Below are 22,810 nucleotides of genomic sequence, written 5' to 3' on the forward strand. Positions count from 1 at the left end.
GAATGAGGTTTAAAAGAAGGCAGGACTTAAATGAGCTATATAATGTTTGACTGAAAATGATTGGGTAGATTATAAGTGATGTATACTGTTTGCAACTGGGAGTGAGTCCGTAAGGTTTGTGATGTAAAATGCTTGCAACTAGAATTGTATTGGTGTGGTTTGTTTTCATTTATATAAATGTATGATGGTTATGTCGTAAGTGATGGTTTAATAAAGATGTTTCTTGTTTAAAAAAGGGGCAGGAACTGAATAATTAATGTTGCTTAGGTTATATGATAGATAGCAATATATGCGAAGTATGTTTGTTAATGTTAATTTGATACAATTTGATTACTTTTGTATAAATGTAAATTTGCCTGTGTCACAAGTGATAATTCAGTAAATGTGTTTAAAAAAATTGAGAGAATATTGTAGACACACCTGTCATTGGGCTTACCGGGAAGTACTTTTCCCTGGCTTTTCTCCTAAGTTATCATTTTCTGATGAAAAATGAAACTTTAAGAGGAAAAAAGCTAAAGAAAGACAGCAGTGACTGTGATAACAGACATTGTCTTCTCATTGTTTAACACACAAATACTGAGGCTGAAGTTCACTCTGCCGCTTAAATCTAATCATTTATTTCTGTGGCCAGGAATTGTGAAGTTTTAATTTTTTACCCATGAATTGCTGATGGCTGTCTGGTAGCAGTATTCACAAGTTACTTTATACTTTTTTGGAGGGAGTGAGGTCGGTGGGGACTAATTCTTTGCTGGTTTAGTAAAAGTATAGTAGACTCCCTCTTATCCAGTCTTGCTGGGACCAGACCTTAGGCTGAATAAACACATGTCTGGTTAATCAGAAAAGCATACAAAATAGCATTTATAGGTTATAGATCAGCTAGAATAACAGTATTTGTGTTAGTATGCATTTTTCTAATGAGTATGAAGTCTAAAACTCAAATGTCTCCTTATTTAGCCCAGAGGATGAGGAAGTGTTGTTCTTCTCTGTTGTCTTTTGCTAGGGCTATGGCAGAAATTTGATGACTGGTTAAAGAGAGGCCGAATAAGAGGGAGTCTACTGCATCTAGTGTTATGGACAGAGACTGTACAAAGCCTTATTTATGTGGAATACACAAATCTACATGTTGCTAGGATTGAAGATTAAGGGAAGCACTGGATGTACCCATTCCAGATGTGCAAATAAATAATTATTGTGTTAAACTGCCAGCAGTTTACCATGTAGCCATACATTCTATTTTTTCTGTAGTTTACAAGATAACCATAGTAAATGTAGGGTAATGTGACATAGACATGGTAAGCAATACGTCAACTTGGCAAACAAGTAACATGTACTCTACTTCACATTTTCTCAATGCATGAGAGTTAAATATATACAAGCATCCATCTATTAACAAGACTTCTGGTAAATAATTAAGTAACACAAGTGTTTTAAATGAAAGTAAATCATTATACTAGGTGAGACAACCTGTAAGATGTGCCTCTGTGTGATGTGGACTGTTTTGTTAGATATGGTAGCATTGCTGCAACTGTACTGTAGCCCGGGCTGCAAAAAGTCACGTCTTACATAACATTTGTCGACTGCATGCTGCAGATATGTACATGACATCAAAACAAGTTATGCAGTGCAAGACATTTACAGCTGCATCTAACAAGCATTTACTGGTCTGCAAAGAAAAAGAAGATGGAAACATAAATCCTGAACTTGTCATTAATTTAGCATCATTCAAAAGCTCAGTATTCTAATAAGGTGAGCCTGTCCCATTTAAGAAGCACACCGAAGTGCTAATTAATTTTTTGTGTGTCATGTAGTAGTTTGCATTTTTTCTTACAAAACATTTATTGATGTACTGCTTTAGGAATTTAGAAGATCAGTGTACACAGTGCAGTAAGGCAGCAGCCATGTATTAAACCTGGTACTGACTGAAAACACCATAAATTGAAACAGTCCTCATATGTCCAGTTATGAAGAGTGTATATTATGTATGTGAACCAAAAGGGTGGAAAGAAAAAGCTCTAAAATGCACCACAGAGAATCTAGAACTCATGTCTTTTGGGTGGCCTACCTGCTTTGAAATGTCAGGTTAATTCAGTTATTTCCTCCAGAATTATTGCTGAGTGACGCCTTGTGTCATTTAACAGACCTTGATGACATTTTGAGAGTCTGCAAATAAGCCTGACTTGCTTTGACATTCTAGAAGTGAGGTAAATCATGAGGTTGGTTGTTGGCAAGGCACAGATGGTCTTACAACTTACTTACCATGTAATTGCCATGAGCCCATATAACCTTGCTCCAAGTAGTTGAAAATCTGGAGAATGTATTGATGAGTGCCCTTTTTTGGCCAAAACAGCAGTGGTCTTCCCATGTGCTAGATATACCAAGGGAAACGCCTCTGCTGCTGCAGCATGTGACCCTTCTGATGCAGTGCAAGGTTCCCTAGTACACCCCAATCAGTTCACACCACACAAAAACTAGAAGCTGGAAAGATGTGATATTGTTACCCTTTGGACACATTTTTTATTAGGATTTGCTAAAAATTATGAGGGAGGCTAGAAGTAATTTACCAGAAGATCATACCTAGCTACACGGAAAATGTTCTTCATTGGTGCCAAGGGAAGAACCAGCTGGTTTCCAGTAGCTCACCTTATGCCTCTGTAACGATTCGTCTGTTGACCATTTCTGCCTATTTGTCTGTCTATTTTTTTATTTTATTTATGTATTCTTTGTTGACTGGGTTTGTTCCAGTAAGGCTAATGACCCCCTCTTCAGGGGATACCTGAGGCGGTATTTATACTACTACAGGAAATTTGGTAGGGCATTGGGGAACTTCCTGTACTCTTTTTGATAGGAACCGTGGGATCTTTTACATCCACTCAAGCGGATGGAAACTCAGTTTAATGTGGCATCCAATGGACTACATACTCAGTAGTGCACCACCCCCGTAATGCTGCCAGGCAGTATTAGCAATTAGATTACTTGGAGTGTTGGAGTGGATATAGACCCTACAGTCTTCTGGTCTTCCAGCAAAAAAGGTGAGTGTGTCACCTGTTGCACACTGATACTCTTCGCAGTTGCCCTTGGAGCTCCTTCTACTATCCAAACCAACAGCCAGACAATTATCTAAGGGCATATTTCAACTCAAGCCTTCCAGAAAAAAACATATATATTTATATGTATATATATATATGTATATATATATATATATATATATATATATATATATATATCTAAGCTTTTTCTTCCTTTGACTGTACAAAACCTTTGAATTGTCTGACCAGGAAAACTGCATTCCTTGTTGCGGTTGTGTTAGCTAAAAGTCAAAATCTGAGACCGTGGTGTGTACTAAGTAGTTACATAAAGACAGGGTAACCCTGCTTTCATGTTAAAGGTATTAAATAAGTAGCCCTGAATGAAGCCGTTCAACACTCTGTATTTTTAATAGACATCAAAATAAAGGAGTTTTACTCTTTAGGTGTGTATAGACAGTCAGGGTATTCCTTGACAGAACCAAGGACACTTACAAATTAGTGCAGTTGTTTGTTTGCTTTGCAGAAAAAATGGTTGCCAGAAATAAAACCTACTGCCTGTAAATGGATAGCCCACTACATTAGTTTTTGTTACAAAGCTCATTGAAGGACACTACAAGCAAGAGTCTTGTATTCAGCAAGGGGCACAGCAGCGACCATTGCATTCCTTAAGGGGGGATTACTGCCTACAGCATCATAGAGGCATTCACCTGGTATCCTCTTCACAGCTACCCAAAGCATTACTGGTTGGATGTAATTTCCAAACCAAGGACTGGATTTGCCACTGCTAGTTCGAAGGTCATGCTTTGTCATGGAAAAGAGTAGTGGAAGCTAGGTTAAGAAGGGAGGTGATGATTAGTGATCAGCAGTATGGTTTCATGCCAGGAAAGAGCACTACAGATGCGATGTTTGCTCTGAGAGTGTTGATGGCGAAATATAGAGAAGGTCAGAAGGAGTTGCATTGTGTTTTTGTGGACTTAGATAAAGCATATGACAGGGTGCCTAGAGAGGAGTTGTGGTATTGTATGAGGAAGTCGGGAGTGGCAGAGAAGTATATAAGAGTGGTACAGGATATGTACAAGGGTAGTGTGACAGTGGTGAGATCTGCAGTGGGAGTGACGGATGCGTATAAGGTGGAGGTGGGATTACATCAATGAACAGCTCGGAGCCCTTTCTTATTTGCAGTGGTGATGGACAGGTTGACAGACGAGATCAGGCAGGAGGCCCCATGGACTATGATGTTTGCAGATGACATTGTGATCTGTAGTAAGAGTAGGGACCAGGTTGAGGAGACCCTGGAGAGGTGAGAGTAGGGACCAGGTTGAGGAGACCTTGGAGAGGTGGAGATGTTCTCTAGAGAGGAGAAGAATGAAGGTCAGCAGGACTAAGACAGAATATATGTGTGTGAATGAGAGGGAGGATAGAGGAATGGTGAGGATGCAGGGAGTAGAGGTGCCGAAGGTGGATGAGTTTAAGTACTTGGGATCAACAGTTCAGAGTAATGGTGAGTGTGGAAGAGAGGTGAAGAAGAGAGTGCATGCAGGGTGGAATGGGTGGAGAAGAGTGTCAGAAGTGATTTGTGACAGATGGGTACCAGTAAGAGTGAAAGGGAAGGTCTACAAGAGGGTAGTGAGACCAGCTATGTTGCATGGGTTGGAGACAGTAGTATTGACAAAAAGGCAGGAGTCAGAGCTGGAAGTGTCAGAGTTAAAGATGTTAAGATTTGCACTGGCTGTGACAAGGATGGACAGGATTAGGAATCCATATATTAGAGGGACAGCTGAGGTTGGACGGTTTAGAGAGAAAGTCAGAGAGGTGAGATTGCGTTGGTTTGGACATGTGCTGAGGAGGGATGCTGGGTATATTGGGAAAAGGATGCTAAGGATGGAGCTGCCAGGTAAGAGGAAAAGAGGAAGGCCTAAGATAAGGTTTATGAATGTGGTGAGAGAAGACATGCAGGTGGTTGGTGTGACAGAGCAAGATGCAGAGGACAGGAAGAAATGGAAACCGATATCAGCTGTGGCGACCCCTAACGGGAACATCCGAAAGAGAAGAAGTTCGAAGGTCATGCTTTACTTTCTTTCAAACAAAGAGCCAACTACTTTATCTGTCATTCAGCTTTGGGAGTCTTCACTAATGTTCTGACTTTAGCAATGAGCTGCACAAAGAATATAGTACAGTTGTGTAGGTAACCTGTAACTGTACATGTTCAGCTGTGGCCATTATTGCAATCCCAATTCCCTCCCTCCATCTCCTTTACTGCTTGGGACACAATGGGGCTGGGGTGGATTCCTACTCCACTTTCACCTTTCTTTATCTTTATTCCCTTTTCTCTCTTCTTGTTCAGTCTCCTCATGAGAGTTCATATTCTCTAAGTCACCTACAGGAATTTCTCTGTGCTAGGAGACTTTTATTTAGCTAAGTATTGACCCGATGAGGGCTAAGAAATAACTTAAGATGCATTGGCAGATGCCACATATACCAGTAGTATGTGAAGGGGTCTATGATAAGGTGGCTTCAGTCTGCCTATGGGGGGGGGGGGGCATTCTGGACATTAGATTTGGGCTGTGATAGAGATTCCTAGTGCTATGGTAGCAGCAGTGAGCATACTGTTATACTAAGTGCTCTATCCAACTGTACTTTATAAAAACTACCTTTGCATCCTGCCTGTGTTGGTAGTTAGTTATACATGGGTTACTTCAGGTTACTTGGATTTCCTGATTATTTTTCCCAGTTCTAAAACTTCTCTAGTTGTATGCGTTATTGAATAATCCTCAAATTCAGTGTAGTAGAAGTTCATTAATGTAACTGTGCTTTGTATACGTGTACTGGAAGTGGGATGGTCCTACATTTAAAAAAATGGATCGTCTGTCTTCCTAGATTTTACGTTATTTGCTCTTTTATATGGCCCATGCCTCTCTGACAGGTTGTTGTGTATTTATCCATTTGTTAACCAACTAGGTAGACTTTTCCTTAGAAACTTTTCAGCTGTGACCTGGTCACAAGGCTCAAGAGTGTAAATATGCTAACCGTATATATAGCATATATATATGTAATATATATGCAAATTCTAGGTAATGTAGTGATTTTATATGTTTATTTGGTGCAACTGCAGATAGAATAAATATGGATGTTTGAAAACAGTAACACTAACTGCAGTTGAATAAGTTGTTGTGTTGTGTCTTTTGGATTTTCCCGGTTAGGGGTCGCCACAGCGGAAACTCGGGTCCGCTAATGATTGGTAGTTGATTTTTACTTGCCAAGTTACCAGCCCTAATGCACAACCTTCAACAAAGGTACGCCCATTCACGCATGTCACCACCCAGAAGACGCTCTAGCTGAGAATCGAACCAGACAGCGTCTTACTGTGAGGTGACAACAGTTGAATAAGTATATGTTTAATAAAGTTTAATAAAAAAATAAAGTTTTGACAGGTAGAGCACTAATAAACATGGACTCATTTTATGCCATTGTTGGGAGCATTCTCTAGTTATGCGATTTGCTCAAGGTCATGCAATAAGCAGAGGTTGTGGAAATCAAACTCAGGACTTTAGCAGGATGTATCTATATACAACGTAGTCCTAAACCTCTGCTGCATTTAGTACTCACTGAATGTAAAAGTTGTGCAAGAAAACAAATTTAATAGGAGTTGCAGCAAGATATTAAAATATGCTATCCATTGTGCTGGCACAACTGCATTTCACTTCCTCCACTGGATGTGTGAACAGGTGGATCCTGAATTCATTGTTTGAAAACTGGGGGGGGGGGGGCGCCAAATATGCTGTATGTTTGTAAGTTTGTTGTTACAAGCGAAGTTCAGATGTCTAGATCTAGTGTTTCTAGTGCTGTTTGTTTTGCACATGTGCAACCTATGTATCAGAGGCGAGTCTGAGGAAGCTCTATAAGCCAGGCAAAATCCCCTGTCAGCAGCCTGTAGGAGACTGAATGCAGAGACAGAGCCTTTAGGAGATTGTGCCCTGAATTGTCCTGGTGAGAAACCTTTGTGGGCTTTTCAACTGTTGCAAGTGTCTGATTAGGTACATGCCAAAGGGGGATTTGTATTCACTGATAGGTCTGATAAAGGCCAAGTAGAGTGGCACTATAACTTCCTTGGATCTGGATTCCATGCCCTTCTCAGTGACATAGAATGATTTTTTTTTTTTTTTTTTTATTTTAACTACATGTTGGTCAAAGGCCAGATTGCTGTCTATATATGTTCCCAGATTCCTTACTACTGGGTCAACTCTTATGGGTGTTTTATTGATGGCGTAATTAACTTGGTTTGACATTTTCCCAAAGGGCATTATAATGCATTTTTTGGCGCTGAGTGTTAGGCCATGGCTTTGGAACCATGTTAAACCCACTTACAAGATGTTTGTGTTTTGAAGGGAAATCTATAATAGCTCCCAATTTACAGTCTTCTGTGAACTTGTTGAACCAGAGGCCACGTTGGCCTTGACTTGTGAGAAGTAGATGCCAAACAGTGTGTAGGTATACACACATGTACTCCATCTAATTTATCTGTACGTATATGTATATTATATATATATATATATATATATATATATATATATCTGTATATATACAGCGGCAGTAATATCCACTTGATGGTGTGCACAAAGACTCTAGATGATGGTCACTGTTGATGTGGCGCCTTGACCGGTGTGCAGAAATTGTAAAACGGGGGTGATGGATTTATTTGTACATCTATATTTGTATATGTGTGGTAAAAATATTAATCTCAAATGAGATGGAGTATTTGTACTGAACATATGCAGGGCTAGGGCTCCCTTTCTGAGCCTTTGTGGCCTGTATGTTCCTTCAACAGTAAAGGACTGTTATTTTACCAAGCACATATTCTGTACGGCTGTATAACATTGGGCGTCCTTAGCCAAGGCATACTGACAGTGACTGTTGGGCAAAAGAAAACTGAAGAAAATGGCAGGAACTGCTCCTCATTTTAACCACTCATCATGTTAATATCCTGGGGCAAAGGGAAGCTGTGGTCACTGGGGATGCCCACAAAACTTTGGAAGTCAGACCAAACGGCTGTACCTCCTCATTTGACTAATTCCCATGGATATGCATTCATGCTGCAGCAGTGACCTCTCTGTTTTATCATCTACTGTTGTGGTGAGTAACTAATGTAGCCGTATTTTCTTCTTTACATGCTTTAAAGGGGCATTTAAGTACAGTTCTGGTTTTAAATGGGGATTTTATAATGCACTAGGAGAAAATTTGGGGTGTTTCCATATCCTTAACCTAAAGTTATTGGCAATATTATTAATTTAGGATTGTTCTTCTTACTCAAAACAGAAACCTTCCATTATCCATCGCAATCTCCATGCCTTTGGTTACTGTTATTTATGTCTTAACAAATGTGGCATATTACACAGTGTTGGATCTAAACACTGTCCTGGATAGCGAAGCTGTGGCAGTGGTAAGTTTCATCTTAGAGAAAAGCATATTAGCTTCTATACTTTGTATGGTTTGTGGCCTGAATGGGAATTAAGTTTGAAAAGTACAGTCCTGAAGGGCAAGACCCAGGATAAATATATCACACAGCAATTGTCTGTATTTGTAAGCTGTATGATTATCGTTGAACACAAATATATAAATTCTTCTAAACATAAAAAACATTTTAACATGACTAAACAGTAATGCTACAACTTATCAGACAGGCATGTCTCTTTTTTTTAACCTGGAAAGTATTTTTTTAGACTAAAGCACCATGTTTTTACTGAAGTTTGAAAAAAAAAAGACACTGGTATGTTTATTTAAACATTTGTCAGTGCTGCATATCACTGCAGTCAGTTTAACAATAGAAACACACTGTTGTACTAACAAAGGGGCAGAGTGTCTAAATCCAAGCCACAAATAGTATAGACAACTGGTCTGTTGTGCTGGAGAGTAATCTGGGTTGGCTTTGAAGTGTCATATGACCAGAAGCTGGATTTGTGCACACAGGGTGAATGCGTAAGTATTTATTTATTTGCATTTCTTTACTGGCATGTTCTGATTGGGCCATGTAAGACCTCTTTTCAGCAGTGCCCTTGGAGGAAAAGCTCTCTAGTACTTTTATAATGTTACACAAAATTATGAAAAATATACTATTGTTTGCAATTCAGGATGCCAAATGCATGAGCAATTCTGAACAAAAACAGTTCAGTTAACTGTCTGCATTTCATATCTTAATTATACTGTAAGATACTGCTAGTTGCTTCTTGTGGGCATGCTTGTAGGCTGCACTGAAGGCCATGCACAGGAGCATATGTGCAACCGCCTTTCATGATATTGCACACGTGGCATCCCAGTGCCATAGTTACATATAGCAGCTTTCGGCTTGTAGGTTAACAGCCAGATTGACAGGATAAGGAGTATATGGAAATTTAAAAAATGAAATAGAGTAGAGCTGTGAGACTGTAACCTTATTCACTACAATATACTATTTTCCCTCTCTTTTCATAAGATGTTGAGAACAGACGCTTAGCTACCCTGTCTTTTCCAGTCCCCCAGGACTGCTGTTTGATCCTGGGTTGCTGACATCAGATTGAAGGCTGGCCTCTTTACCAGTTGAGAGCATCCTTCATAGTGGAAACAAAGTACTGGGAAGGGCCAGTTGCATTCTGGTGAAAAGCTCATCTTGCAGGTTCAAGTTGGTAGATGTGAATTTTACATATTGTGTTCCCCAATTTACATATTTTTCTCGGAGGTTGTTTTTGTTACAAATACATGCTGTCTCTATGACTGAAATCATAAATATTTGCTTGCATCTGAATAATGAAAATTGTCACTTTCCTAGTGCAGGCTGAAGATGTACCATCAGTCCAGGTTTTGGGTACACATTTAAAATTATGAAGGAAATGTTAAAGGACGTGAGGGATCCAATCAAATAAAGCCAATATTGCAGCTCTTTCAGAAACTTGGGGAGGTTGGTATAATGGTTAAGATGATTACTTTCCACACACAAGGTGCAGGGTTTGGTTCTCACATGGGCTAATTGGCTAGACTTAAAATGACCCATAAGGGCAGTTAGTCTAGTATGAGCATATATATGAGTATATGTATATATGAATTTAGCTTAATGTTTCAGTGGTGGGTGGGCCAGACAAAAACACAGAGGAACAGAAAGGGACTTGAATAAAACTTCTGTGAGCTACAGGTCATTGAGCTCAGGCAGGTTAGAATTTCAGAAACTTTAGCTTAATGTCTCAGTGGAGGGTGGGGCAAATACATTTAACAAGGGAACAGAAAGGCACTGAAATGCAGTTTTAAGCAGGTAAATGATATACAGAATATAAAACTGTAGGAATAAAACTGGAATATCAGTAACTGGAAAGCACTGGATCACAAATGCTTGAGCAGAAAAATCAATACTTTCACTACTGTAATTCTGCTACAGTTTAAGGCACCAAACAATGCAGACATTTAACAGTAACACAGGTTATGGAAACTATGCAGTAATGAATGAATGACTAAATAAGGCTAAAATCTGGCAGTAGTTTATAGTTCTGTCACAACTGTGAATGAAAACACCGAAGACTAAGGCCCATCAGGATTTAAAGTACAAACGGACAGCTTTTACAAGTAGTTCTACTTGAGGAGATCTCCTTAGTTAACTTTTTTTTAAGTAGGATATCAGCGTCTATATCATATTATCGTACAGTGTAAGTAGCGAATGCTGTTTCATCGTACCGATAATATCGAAACAAAATATCGAACAAACAGAACAGCAAATTTTTTCCCTGGGAAAAAATTTGCTGCTCTGTAAAAAAAATAAATAAATAAATAAGCTTAAACACAAATTTAAGTGGGGGGCTTTGCCCCCACACCTCCCCTACTTAAATATACCAACTCCGAGATCGCACCATAGCGGAGGAAATGGCAAAGTTCCGAAGACAGCCCACTGAATTTTTTCCCTGGGAAAAAATTCGATGTTCCGTGACTTTGCTATTTTGCTATTTCGACAGTATCTGATTAACTAAATAGCATTCGCTATTTAGTCCATTCGATAGCGTCATATAGACCCGGATATCACATGCCAAGGACATCCTTGTAGATCCCACTGAGACATTAAGCTAATGTTTCTGAAAGAACTCCAGTATTGGCTTTATTTGATTGGATCCCTGGCTTCCTTTAATTTTTTTTTTTTTTTCAACACTTTCACCATTTTCCTGATGTGATTTTTATAAGGCTGTCTCTGGCCTCCGCGCCTTATAGAAATCTGCCAAAGTCCCTTATGTCTTTCATTGCTGTTGTCAGTTGTATAAGCTATTCATGTACTCTTCCCACCAGCTGTTTTCCATAGATCCATGATACTGAGTGCCCTTTAGCAAACCAGTGTTGCTCTTGAAAAAGTCCTCCTTTACTACATATTGTCACCTGCTCATTTTCCCAGAGCTCACCAAAGCTTGGCATCCTAGCTTGTGTTCCAGAAGTGTTTTACTTGTTTCGAGTGCTATTTAAGCAAAATAAAGAACTTTTTGATTGCTAAAATCACACTTGCTTAAGTTATCTTGAGTGATTGCTAATATTTTCTGCTTTTATTTGTGCATTTCATTGTATTTCTGTAAAAAAAAAATTGCTCTTACTCTCACTGTTACTACTGTCTTGAAATAATCCAGCAAGGGATTTCCAGCTAGTTGATTAACTGGTTTGTGGGTGGCATTATACTTGTGGGTTTCTTAGTGTGTTTTTACATTAGGAGGACTGAATTTATTCATCTTGTAGCAGGAGGCGTTTGCCTAATCTGTCTGAGTCTGGAAACTCACAAAAGGGCTCATAGTGTTGTTGTTGGACACAGAGCTGCTTAATTAGTTAGCGAAAAACAAATAAAATGAAAACCAGCATGCGGAACTTAACCAGGAAACAATAGCTAAACAAAAATAAAAACAAGGTAGAGTCCCTCCAAGGCCGAATAACAAACTCCAAGTAAAAACAAATACTGTTTAATAGGTGAGCGCTTTCACGGTTAACAACCGCTTCATCAGACAACACAGTGACAAAATTCTAAAGCTCTTATACAATACATTGACCAATAAGAAACTCCTTTCAATTACCAAAATTCAGTTAAGACAAGAAAAAAATTTTGAAGTCAATATACATTTAAAATCAGTACTTCAATGGTCTCTGATGTAGAAATGGCTTAAGTGAGACCATATCATTGATACCAGGAAAAGTATCGGCCTTAAAAAACAAAATCCATTTTTGCTCACATGCTTCCGTTTTATTCCTTATATCCCCTCCTCTAGAGTCTTTATTTCTAGGACAAAAAAACTAAACTGATGCTGTTCTTCATTTAACTCAACATGCTTTGCCAGGGCACTAGTGCTTTTATTATTCCTAATATCCTTTATATGTTGAAGTACCCGCTGTCTAAGTGAGCGATTAGTTTCCCCCACATAATAAGCACCACACTGAACACGAAAGGTATAATGCACTATATTCCTGGTGCTGCAGTCAGCATAGAAGGAGAAGTCTGCATAACAGCCATGTGTTTGGTGCAAAAAACTAGATCCACTGGAAATAAATCTACAGGCTCCACAGTGCCTGCATGGAAAAGTCCCTGCTCTCTGTGGGTCTATACCTGGTTCCCGATCCTTTTTATAACATAACTGTATCTTGATTGACATGTTATTTTTAAAAGAGAAATCAATCAGTTACTATGTCCCTAAGCTCATTATTTGCATAAAGGATATTCGTTTCTCTTAATAATGTTGCAAAATATATTAACATCACTAGAGAAAGTTAAAGGGAACCTAACCTTTCTCCCATTTACATGTTTCTGGGGGGGTCTGCACAGGAGTCAAGACTTCAGAAAAAAACAATCTACCTTTTGTACCTCTCTCTTTAAGAGCAGACCGTATGCATTCATCAATTTCTTTCTCCTTGTAGCCTCTATTCAAGAAGGCCACCTTAAGTTTGCTGAAAGCATCAGATAGCCCTTTGTCATCATCATGAAGCGTTATCATCCTAAGGAACTACCCAGTAAGGATATTCCTGGGGATGTGATGCGAGTGCATACTCTGTCTATGCAACAACATATTTTTCCTAACTTCCTTTCTATAAAGACTCGTTTTAAAAACACCCAAAGCAGATCTATGGACTTTAACATCCAAAAAACAAATCTCTTTCATAGAATAAGCATATGAAAACTTCAAAAAAGTGGTAGTGGTGTGCAGATAATCTATGAAAGTAAGTAAACTTCCTTCATCTCCCTCCCAAAGCAGGAAGACATCATCCACAAACCGCTTATACCACGTAATGGATGAGGTATTAGTAAAAAGCATCCCAGTCTCCCATTTTGCTTAAGCAAGGTTGGCGTAGCTATTGGCACAAGCTGTGCCCATAGCCACGCCAACCTTGTGGAGATGACTCTTTGTCAAAAATAAAAATGTTATTTTCTAAAATAATCTCAGTCAGTCCACATATTAAATTAACTTTGTCACTAGAGTAATGCTTACCTTTCAACAACAATTCTCTAATGTTCTCTATCCCCAATCATTGGGGATAACTGTAAACAACAATCCTATATCTCGTATTACTAAAAACACCTCCTTCCCAGGATCTAAACCTCTCGTCCCCCTGTACAGATCTTGCAGAAAATTCTTCGTGTCTCTCAATATAGTAGGTTCTTTATCTACTCTAGGACGTAGCATCTTCTCAACAAAGATCGACAGGGTTTCAGTGACCCACCCTCTCCCTGAAACTATGGGACGCATGGGTGAGTTAATCAAGTTCTTAAGAACTTTCAGTAGTCCTGTATCAATGGCTACAGGTGATTCTAGGGCTTCAACTAGTTCTTCCACTTGCTATATAAGGTCTGCTGGCTCAGGATCATCAGAGGCGTCCATGAATATGACTACCTCTGGGCCCCCTTTTAAAGGACACAACCTTTTTCCATTGCCAGAGCCGCTGCTCATAAAACAGGGACAACAGAACGGACTGTCGCAGAGCAGAGGGGAGGAGAGGTTGCATTCGTCAACTGCAGCAAACAGAGAATTGGGTGGTACACAGAAGCACCTGCAGCACAGTAAGAATGATTTGGTGATTAACCTTTATAGGTTACAGCTGACTGAAGCACAGTACTCAGTATTAAATAAGGGACTCTTATTCATTCCTTCTAGGAAGTCGGACATTCTAGATGTGCTATTGAACTTAAAAATGTTTGCTAGAGATTTAAAACTGTTTGTTGATTTTTCAAAAGTAGGGACATCTTGTAGTTATTTTCCTTTTAAGAAACCTAGCACTTATGTACCTAAAGTTCACCTGACTGTAGAGGCTGTTTGTAATGTATGTGAAGATGACATTAGGAGATGCGTTAAAGGAAAGCGCAAATGTACATGTTTTAACCTTAGTAAAGCTGAGCGTGAAACACTTGTTGAATTGAAGAGTGTTAGAACTGTTGAATTCCATCCAGCAGATAAAGGGGGTAGGGATTGTAGTTCTTGATAAGGACATGTATTGTAGGAATATGACTGATTTATTTAGTGACCAAACTACCTTTATCAATAGCAGCATTGCCGGAGCGCTAATAGAGAAAGTGTTGCTTTTGGTGTTTGATCTGCTAATCACTGGGGTTATAACGGAGGACTTCCCTACTATTCCCATGATCTATGGACTACCTAAAGTTCATAAGAACTTTGTTAACCCACCCATGCGTCCCATAGTTTCGGGGAGAGGGTGGGTCAATGAACACCTGTCGATCATTGTTGAGAAGATGCTATGTCCTATAGTAGACTTAAGAACCTACTATATTGAGATTCACGAAGAATTTTCTGCAAGATCTATATGGGGGGGGGGGTTAGATCCTGGGAAGGACATGTTTTTAGTAACACTAAATATAGGATCATTGTTTACAGTTATTCCCCAATGATTGGAGGATAGAGAACGTTGGAGAATTGTTGTTGAAAGGTAAGCATTACTCTAGTGACAAAGTTAATTTAATAAGTGGATTGATTGAGATTGTTATAGAAAATAATGTTTTTATTTTTGGCAAAGAGTATTATCTCCAGAAGGTTGGAGAGTGGCAATGGGCACTCCAACCTTGCATTAGCAAAATGGGAGGCAGAGATGGTTTTTACTAATACCTCATTCATTATCTGGTATAAGCGGTTTGTGGATGATGTCTTCCTGCTTTGGGGGGGGGGGGTGAAGGAAGTTTACTTACTTTTATAGATTATCTGCATACCACTACCACTTTTTTGAAGTTTTATTATGCTTATTCTATGCGAGAGATTTGTTTTTTTTGGATGTTAAAGTCCATAGATCTGCTTTCGGTATTTTTAAAATGGGTCTTTATAGAATTGAAGTTAGGAAAAATGTACATGTAATGTACATGTAAATGGGAGAAAGGTTAGGTTCCCTTTGACTTTCTCTAGAGATACGAATATGTTTTGTAACATTATTAAGAGAAACTGGAATATCATTTATGCGAATAATGAACGTAGGGACATAGTAACAAATAGACCGAGTTTCTCTTTTAAAAATATGTCAATCAAGAGACAGTTATGTTATAAAACGGATCGGGAACCAGGTATAGACTAACAGAGAGCAGGGACTTTTTCATGCAGGCACTGTGGAACCTATAGATTTATTTCCAGTGGATCTAGTTTTTTGCACCCCACACATGGTTGTTATGTAGATTTCCCCTTCTATGCTGACTGCAGCACCAGGAATGTAGTGCATTATACCTTTTGTGTTCTGTGTGGTGCTTACTATGTTGGCAAAACTAATCGTCCACTTAGAGAGCGGGTACTTGAACACATAAGGGATATTAGGAATAATAATAAAAGCACTAGTGCCCTGGCAAAGCATGTTGAGTTAAATGGTGAACAGCATCGGTTTAAGTTTTTTGTCCTAGAAATAATAACGGAAGACTCTAGTGAAGGGGACGTAAGGAATAAAATGGAAGCATGTGAGCAAAAATGGATTTTGTTTTTTAAGGGTGATACTTTTCCTGGTATCAATGATATGGTCTCACTTAAGCCATTTCTATGTCAGAGACCATTGAAGCACTGATTTTGAATGTATGTTTAGATTAAAACTTGTTCTTGTCTTAAATGAATTTTGGTAATTGAGAGCAGTTTCTTATTGGTCAATGTATTGTATGAGCTTTCAAATTTTGTCACTGTGTTGTCTGATGAAGCGGTTGTTAATCGTGAAAGTGCACACCTATTAAACAGTATTTGTTTTTACTTGGAGTTTGTTGTTTGGCCTTGGAGGGACTTTACCTTGTTTTTATTTTTGTTCTGCTTAGAAGTTGTCTGTCCTGTTATAAATATGGTGCATTTGCATGGAGCTGCTCACCACTGAGTGGCAGTTGGCAGTGCGCTGTACAGTAGCAAACACTTAGAAATTTTCCCTATAGAATGGTCCACAGAACTGAACCCTGTAAGCATTAAATATCTTGCACATTGACAAGCATAGAGCAGCTAATTGGGCATCAGGTCGTGATATCTATAGATCTAGTAGAATTCATTACTGCGTAAACATTAAAGTTAGTAGAATTTAGTACCGTTTACCATAATCTGCCCCAGTAAAGCATCCGTATTAGTCTGCACCAACAAAGCACCTTTAATAGCCTTCTAACCCTAATACACCACCTCCTGCATAGCTGACTAATCCAAAGGACTGGACAAAATGAATATGCAGTTTCCTAACTTCTCTGTAGCCAGCTTGGTAGATATGGGCATCTTGAGACAAAGTAGCAATTGTGTCATGTTTACTAACAATAAATTAGTCCCTTAAAGAAACTGACACAGTATGTGAGAGGAGGAGTACTTAAGCTAAACTCTTGCATACAAGCACATATCAGGTTGTCTAAACCACACATACGACACTCTCCTCACATACCACACAACACACACATAGACTAACATATAAAGAACCACAAAAAACACCACAAGTCCACTGGGCCCTCCAGTCACGTTAACATTTCCGTTAACACCAGTTAAAAAACAATTCTCCTGACAACCATTTTTTTTCAGGTTTTTACAATTTTCCTATCGACCACATTTATTCATTCTGTTGTTAATTTGGGGATAATATTTAGGTTTCTCCATTAACTGTTTCATAGTCACCCCTTTTTGGTATACTATACTTGGGTCTTCCTCCAAAATATTCCTAAATACCTCTTCTCTGAAAATCACCCAGTTTGTCTCTAACACTCTCCTTATATAACTACTCTCCATGCAAAAGTTGGTAATAAACGCATAGTTATAGTTGTTGTCCCACTCACCCCCTTGTATATTTACCACCTCCCCTTCATGGGTTTCTACTAGGGGTGAGATTGGTTTAACGTATCTCCCATCTCTTTTATTTGCCACTTCATTCATTAATTCCCATACTAAATCTAATGGCTAGCCCCTTTTCTCGAACATAATCCTTAACAACTCATTCTTCCATAAAATGCTCTTCATTATTAACCATCCTGGCAAGCTCTTACAAACTACCCTTTGGCCACAGCTCATTTCTGAGTCATGGGATGGTTACTGGTATAATGTAAGAAAGAGTTTGAGTATGTGGGTTTTCTAAAGATACGTGCTAAATAAATTTTTATAGTACATGTTCTTCTCCAATAAAACATCTAAGTATGCAATCTTCCTCTCCTCAATCTGTGATATAAATTTAAGGAAATTAGTACTGTTCAGATATTCAATAAAGGGTAATTTTTTCTCTCCCATCACTCCATATAAAAAATAAGTCATCCAAATATCTCACATAAAATCTAATTGAAGCTTTTAATGGCCCTTCTAAAACATGTTCCCTTTCCCATTCAGCCATTACTATGTTAACAAATAAGGATCCAACCAGGGAATCCATAGCTACCCCATTTTTGTGTAGGTAATAATGTCCTTCAAAGGAGATAAAGTTGTTCTTCAGAATTATATTTATAATTGCTCATAATAATTAATCTTATTCTGTTGCATCTGTTTGTGTCGGAAACTGGCAAAATAATGTCACCCCCCTCTCATGTGGTATTAAGGTGTAAAGACCTTTTACATCTTTAACATATTGGAGAAGGACATGTGCTATAAAACTTATTTAGCACATATCTTTAGAAAACCCACATACTCATAGGTTCATAGGTTCATACTAGGCTATCTGCCCTAGGGCATTTATAAGCCTAGCCAGAGTTGTGTGGCTTTCACCACCCCTTAGGTTGAAGAATACTATACCCATTAGTTTGCCGTGCCTCTGTCCAGCAGTGATACAGAGATGATCCCCGGGGTAAACCTACGATCTACCATCCACTGGTCAAGATTCCTCTTGAACAGAGCCAGCGAGGTGCTCTGTCTCACATGGACCGGGATTCTGTTCCACAGCATAGGGAGTCTCTGGGTGATGAATCTGTCCCTCCAGCACGTCCTATTTATATCCGTGTTGACGTTTAAGTCTCTTGCTCTTGTGGCTCTGGTGGATTTGGATTTTTTGAGGTGGAGCATGTCCATTAATTCCGGGTTGGACATGGCCTTGTATGTCAGGCACAGGTCACCTCTGAGCAGACGGTATGCGATTGAATAGAGCTGGAGTTTCTTCAGTCGGGCAGCATATGGCATATTTTTGAGCCCCTTTATCCTTTTGGTGAGGAACCTTTGGGGTCTTTCCAATTGCTGCAGGTGTCGGGTAAGATACATTCCGAATGGGGCATTGTACTCAATCATTGGTCTGATAAGTGAAGAGTACAGCGGAACAATGACCTCCCTTGATCTGGATGTGAATCCCTTCATAATCAGGTGGGCAATGTAGAAGGTCCTCCTAACCACTTTGGCAATGTGAGTGTCAAAAGAAAGGTTACTGTCCACTTGGGTCCCCAGGTCCCTGATAACCTCTTCTGTGCTTAATGGATTGCCACCTATGTGGTAACTTGGGGTTACCTTGTTTTTACCAAAGGGTATGACTATACATTTTTTGGCGTTTAGCTTAAGGCCATGGCTTTGGCACCAGTTATCCGTTTCTATGAGTCCTCTCTGAAGGATATCTGTGTCTGATGGATTTTCAACTATGGCGCCCAGTTTGCAGTCATCTGCAAACTTTGTCAGCCACAATCCTCCTATGTTTGCCTGCACTTCTGAAAAGTAGATGCCGAACAAGAGGGGGCCCAGGACTGAGCCCTGTGGGACACCGCTTGTGACCGGCTTGGAGTCTGACATGGCACCAGCAACTCTAACCCTGTGGGTTCTGTCCTTGATCCAGTTTGCAACCCATCTTGTGACATATGGGTTTACATTTAAGCTGGTGAGCTTTTCTATGATACCCGAGTGGGGTATTGTGTCGAAAGCTTTTGCAAGGTCAAGGTAGGCTGTGTGAACTGCCTTACCCTCATCAATGGCCTTGGTGACTGTTTCAAAAAAGTCGACCAAGTTCAAGAGGCATGATCTGCCCTTGACAAAGCCGAATTGGGTAGGATCCAATGTCTGTAGGTCCCCTATGTCTTTATTTATGAGTTCCATTATGATCCTCTACATAGCTTTGCAGACCAGGCTTGTTAAGCTTATGGGGCAGTAATTACCAGGGTCCGTAGAAGCACCGCCTTTGTGGAGTGGGACCACAGTTGCCGTACGCCATTCTTTGGGTACGTATCCTGTGGTAAGGCTAAGATTAAACAGCAGCCTTATGTGTGGGTTTAGTTCCTCATTGAGTTCGTGTAGCACACAGCCGGGGACACCATCCGGTCCCATTGATGCTGTGTTTTTAGCTTTAGAGAGAGCAGCTCTCACCTGGGCATTTGAGATGATTGGGAGGCTACACTCTGCTGGGATAGATATTTTCTCCTTTTGGGGGGGGGGGGGGAGAAATTTTCACTGAACCTGTCTGCCAGTATGTTTGCAATGTCTGTGGGTTCAGTGATTTTTGTATCATTTTGGACTAATTCTGAGCATATCTGGGAGTTTCCACCCAGATTTCTAACATAGCTGAAGAAGGCCTTATGATTGTCTTTTGAGTCCTTGGTGATTTTTCTCCTTGGCCTTGGATGATTTTATGAGTGATCGTAGTTTTTTACTAGTATTGATCAGAGATGTCTTCCCTTTTAGGGATTTTGCTCTATCTTGTAGTAGCTTTCTCCTCTTGTTGTAAAGTTTGTTTATGGCTGGGGTCCACCAGATCGGGCGCTTGCCTTTGGTGGAAAGGGTCTTGATTTTATTTGGGATTGCTTGATCCATGCAATCCTGGAGGTGCTTGTAGAAAGCATTTGTAAGGGATTCAGCAGTGTGGGTTGTGGTTTCCAATGGCTCAGGGGCCTTGAAGGATACCACACCAGTCTTAAGAAGTGTGAAGTTGGCTTTTGAGAAGTTCTTCACTGTGGTCTTTTTGTTGGGGGTGGGGGCGGATGTGGATCTCCAGTGAGATTAGTTTATGGTCTGATCTCACCAATGAGGGATATACTTCCGGTGTGGAGCATTTTGTCCCCATGTTTGTGATGATCAGGTCTAGTATATTTTCACCTCTTGTGGGAATGGTGACAGGTTGTTCCATAGCATTTGAGTTTATGAACTCCAGGAACCTTTGGGCTAGGGTATTGGGGCTTGAGTAATGTTCCCAGTCTATGTTTGGGTAGTTGAAGTCACCCAATATGATGGTGTTTGGAGAGACATTTATACTCTCCAGTGTCTTCAGGAAGGCTGTGTGGGGTTCCTGAGTTTGAGAGGGTGGCCTGTAACATGCTACAAACTGTAGAGCAGTTTTGCCTATGGTTAATTGCACCTGAATGGTCTCTGATGCTTCGTGAGTTGCCACCAGCCTGGAGGTGTGGGTATCCTTGATGAATATGGATACACCCTCCTTTTGTGGTGCAGTCCGGGTTTTGGGGCGGGCATGATATGAGATAAAACCTGATAGTGCCGGGGTGCTCTCAGGAGCCTTGAACCAGGTTTCAGTCACAGCACAGACATCGATGTTCTCCATACTGAGGAGGGCTTCGAGGGCGTGCATCTTGAGATTTAGACTTCTGGCATTGAGCAGCATTACCCTTAGTTTTTTCCATTATTGTTTTCTAGGGCGGTGGGTTTAGAATTTGTGCCTTGTCTAAAAAAGGCACTATGGGGGTGGCAAGAGCCTTTGCCAATATCCGGAAACCCAGGGGTGACAGGTGCAAGCCGTCCCTTGCGAAGCAGCGTGGCTTGTCAAGCATGTCATTCCAGGCGGACAGACATTGGATCCCCTTAGAATGACACCAGAAATTAAGCCAATTATTAAAACTGATCATTTTGTCTCTGTATTGTGGCATCATTCTTGGTGAAGGTAGGATACTGCTCAGGGTCAGGGTCATACCAGCCTCGGCTGCATAATCTGAGAGCTCCTTTATGTCTCTTTTCATGTAGTCCAGGGAGGTACATCTCAGGTCATTCACACCGGCATGGACAATGACGGAGTCATACTTGTACTTGCTGTGGAGTGACCTGAGTGCTTGTGTTATGTGGCGGATTCTAGCGCCCGACAGGCAGCTTCCTGTGACCCTCTCCTTGTTCAGTCTGGTGAGTGGGACGTCAGTGTGTCTGACTATGGAGTCACCTATGACAAGTGTGTCTGGCATTGTGTTTGGCCTTAAGGGCTGTGACTGATTTGCATACTGACTTTGTGATCTATGTGTTGCTTGTGTTATGTCATGAGGTGGCAGTTGTTTGGGTGTCTGCTTTGGAGGCCTCTGCTGTTTTGGTAGATTTCGATCAGTGCCTCCGAGTATGTCTTTGTGTGTTTATGTGTTTGATTTGTAGTTGTGATAGTTCTATGTGAGACTGGGTTTATGGTGTGTGTGGTTACCTTCTCCTCCTGTCTGGTTTTGCCAGTCCTGAGTTGAGAGAGCTCAGCCTCCAGTTTGGCTATATAGTGGCATCTCTCGCATGTATTTGTGTTTTGTGGGAGGAGGAGAGGGTTGTCTGTGTACATGAGGCAATTGTAACATTGCCTCAATATTCCCAGATTCACCAGCTGAGCAGGAGAGGACGCTAGCAACTGACCCTTTGTCATGCTAGAAGAAATGAAAAAGTTTGCTGTGCAACTGAGTCAGAAAGGACCTATAGGGAAGTGGGTACTCAAGGGGGTTTTTAGTTAGTGAAGTACTTTGTATAATATAGAAGTGCTTTACCTGACTAAAAAAATGCTTTAGGAACAAGTGCTGAGCTTTACAGATAGAGAATAGACTGTTTAGATTACAAGTAGAGCAGTACTAAGGGAAAAAATGAAGAGCAGACTTTACAGAGCCAGAAATAGTTTAACCTTGTTTAACCGGTGCTGCCCGATGGTGCTCTAGTGGCAACTCCGCGCTAAATGCAGAAAAGGCAATAAGTCAGTAGTACAGGCTAGCACACTTTAGTGGGCAGCCAAACAATTAAATTAAACAGCAAACAAACGCCTTTTGACTCGAATTAGACTAATTTCGACTAAAATGTACTTTTAAGTGCAGATAATAAAAAATGCAGTAAATAACTATGAAAACAGTTAAAGCTTGCTCTAGGTAAGCAGTAGAAGGTAAAACAAATATAAAAAACAGCAGGATACTTAATCAGGGAAGCAGTCGCTTTTTTTCAGTTCTCTGTAGCCAGGAAGACTCAATAGGACCACGTGGAGCTGTGTCTGAGCAATATGGCTTCAAAAAAATGCCAGAGGCAGATTTTAACCAGGGAACTTCAAGAGCGCTAGAAATGGTCCAAAATGACCAATTACTACAGCTTCTTGTGCTGAGGTCACTTCCCTCAAGGACAGGTAGGCTATTCAAGGCTCCCCACTCCCACTGGTGAGCTAAGAAACTTCCTTCTATCCAAGTAAGGCAATGGACAACACAGGAA

At 40.2% G+C, this 22,810-nt stretch overlaps 1 protein-coding gene across 1 annotated transcript in view; it reads left to right on the plus strand.

Moving 5' to 3' along the window:
- Positions 1–22,810, plus strand: part of LOC122798273 (Y+L amino acid transporter 2-like) — a 1,371,252-nt gene that overhangs the window by 680,598 nt on the left and 667,844 nt on the right. Inside the window, exon 5 of the mRNA XM_044067080.1 lies at positions 8,340–8,463. Within this exon, the coding sequence (XP_043923015.1) occupies positions 8,340–8,463 (124 nt within the window). The remainder of the gene's footprint in view (positions 1–8,339; positions 8,464–22,810) is intronic.

This window comes from Protopterus annectens, chromosome 3.part1 (genome assembly GCF_019279795.1).
Source record: "Protopterus annectens isolate FY-2018-M chromosome 3.part1, PAN1.0, whole genome shotgun sequence".
Lineage (NCBI taxonomy): Eukaryota > Metazoa > Chordata > Ceratodontiformes > Protopteridae > Protopterus > Protopterus annectens.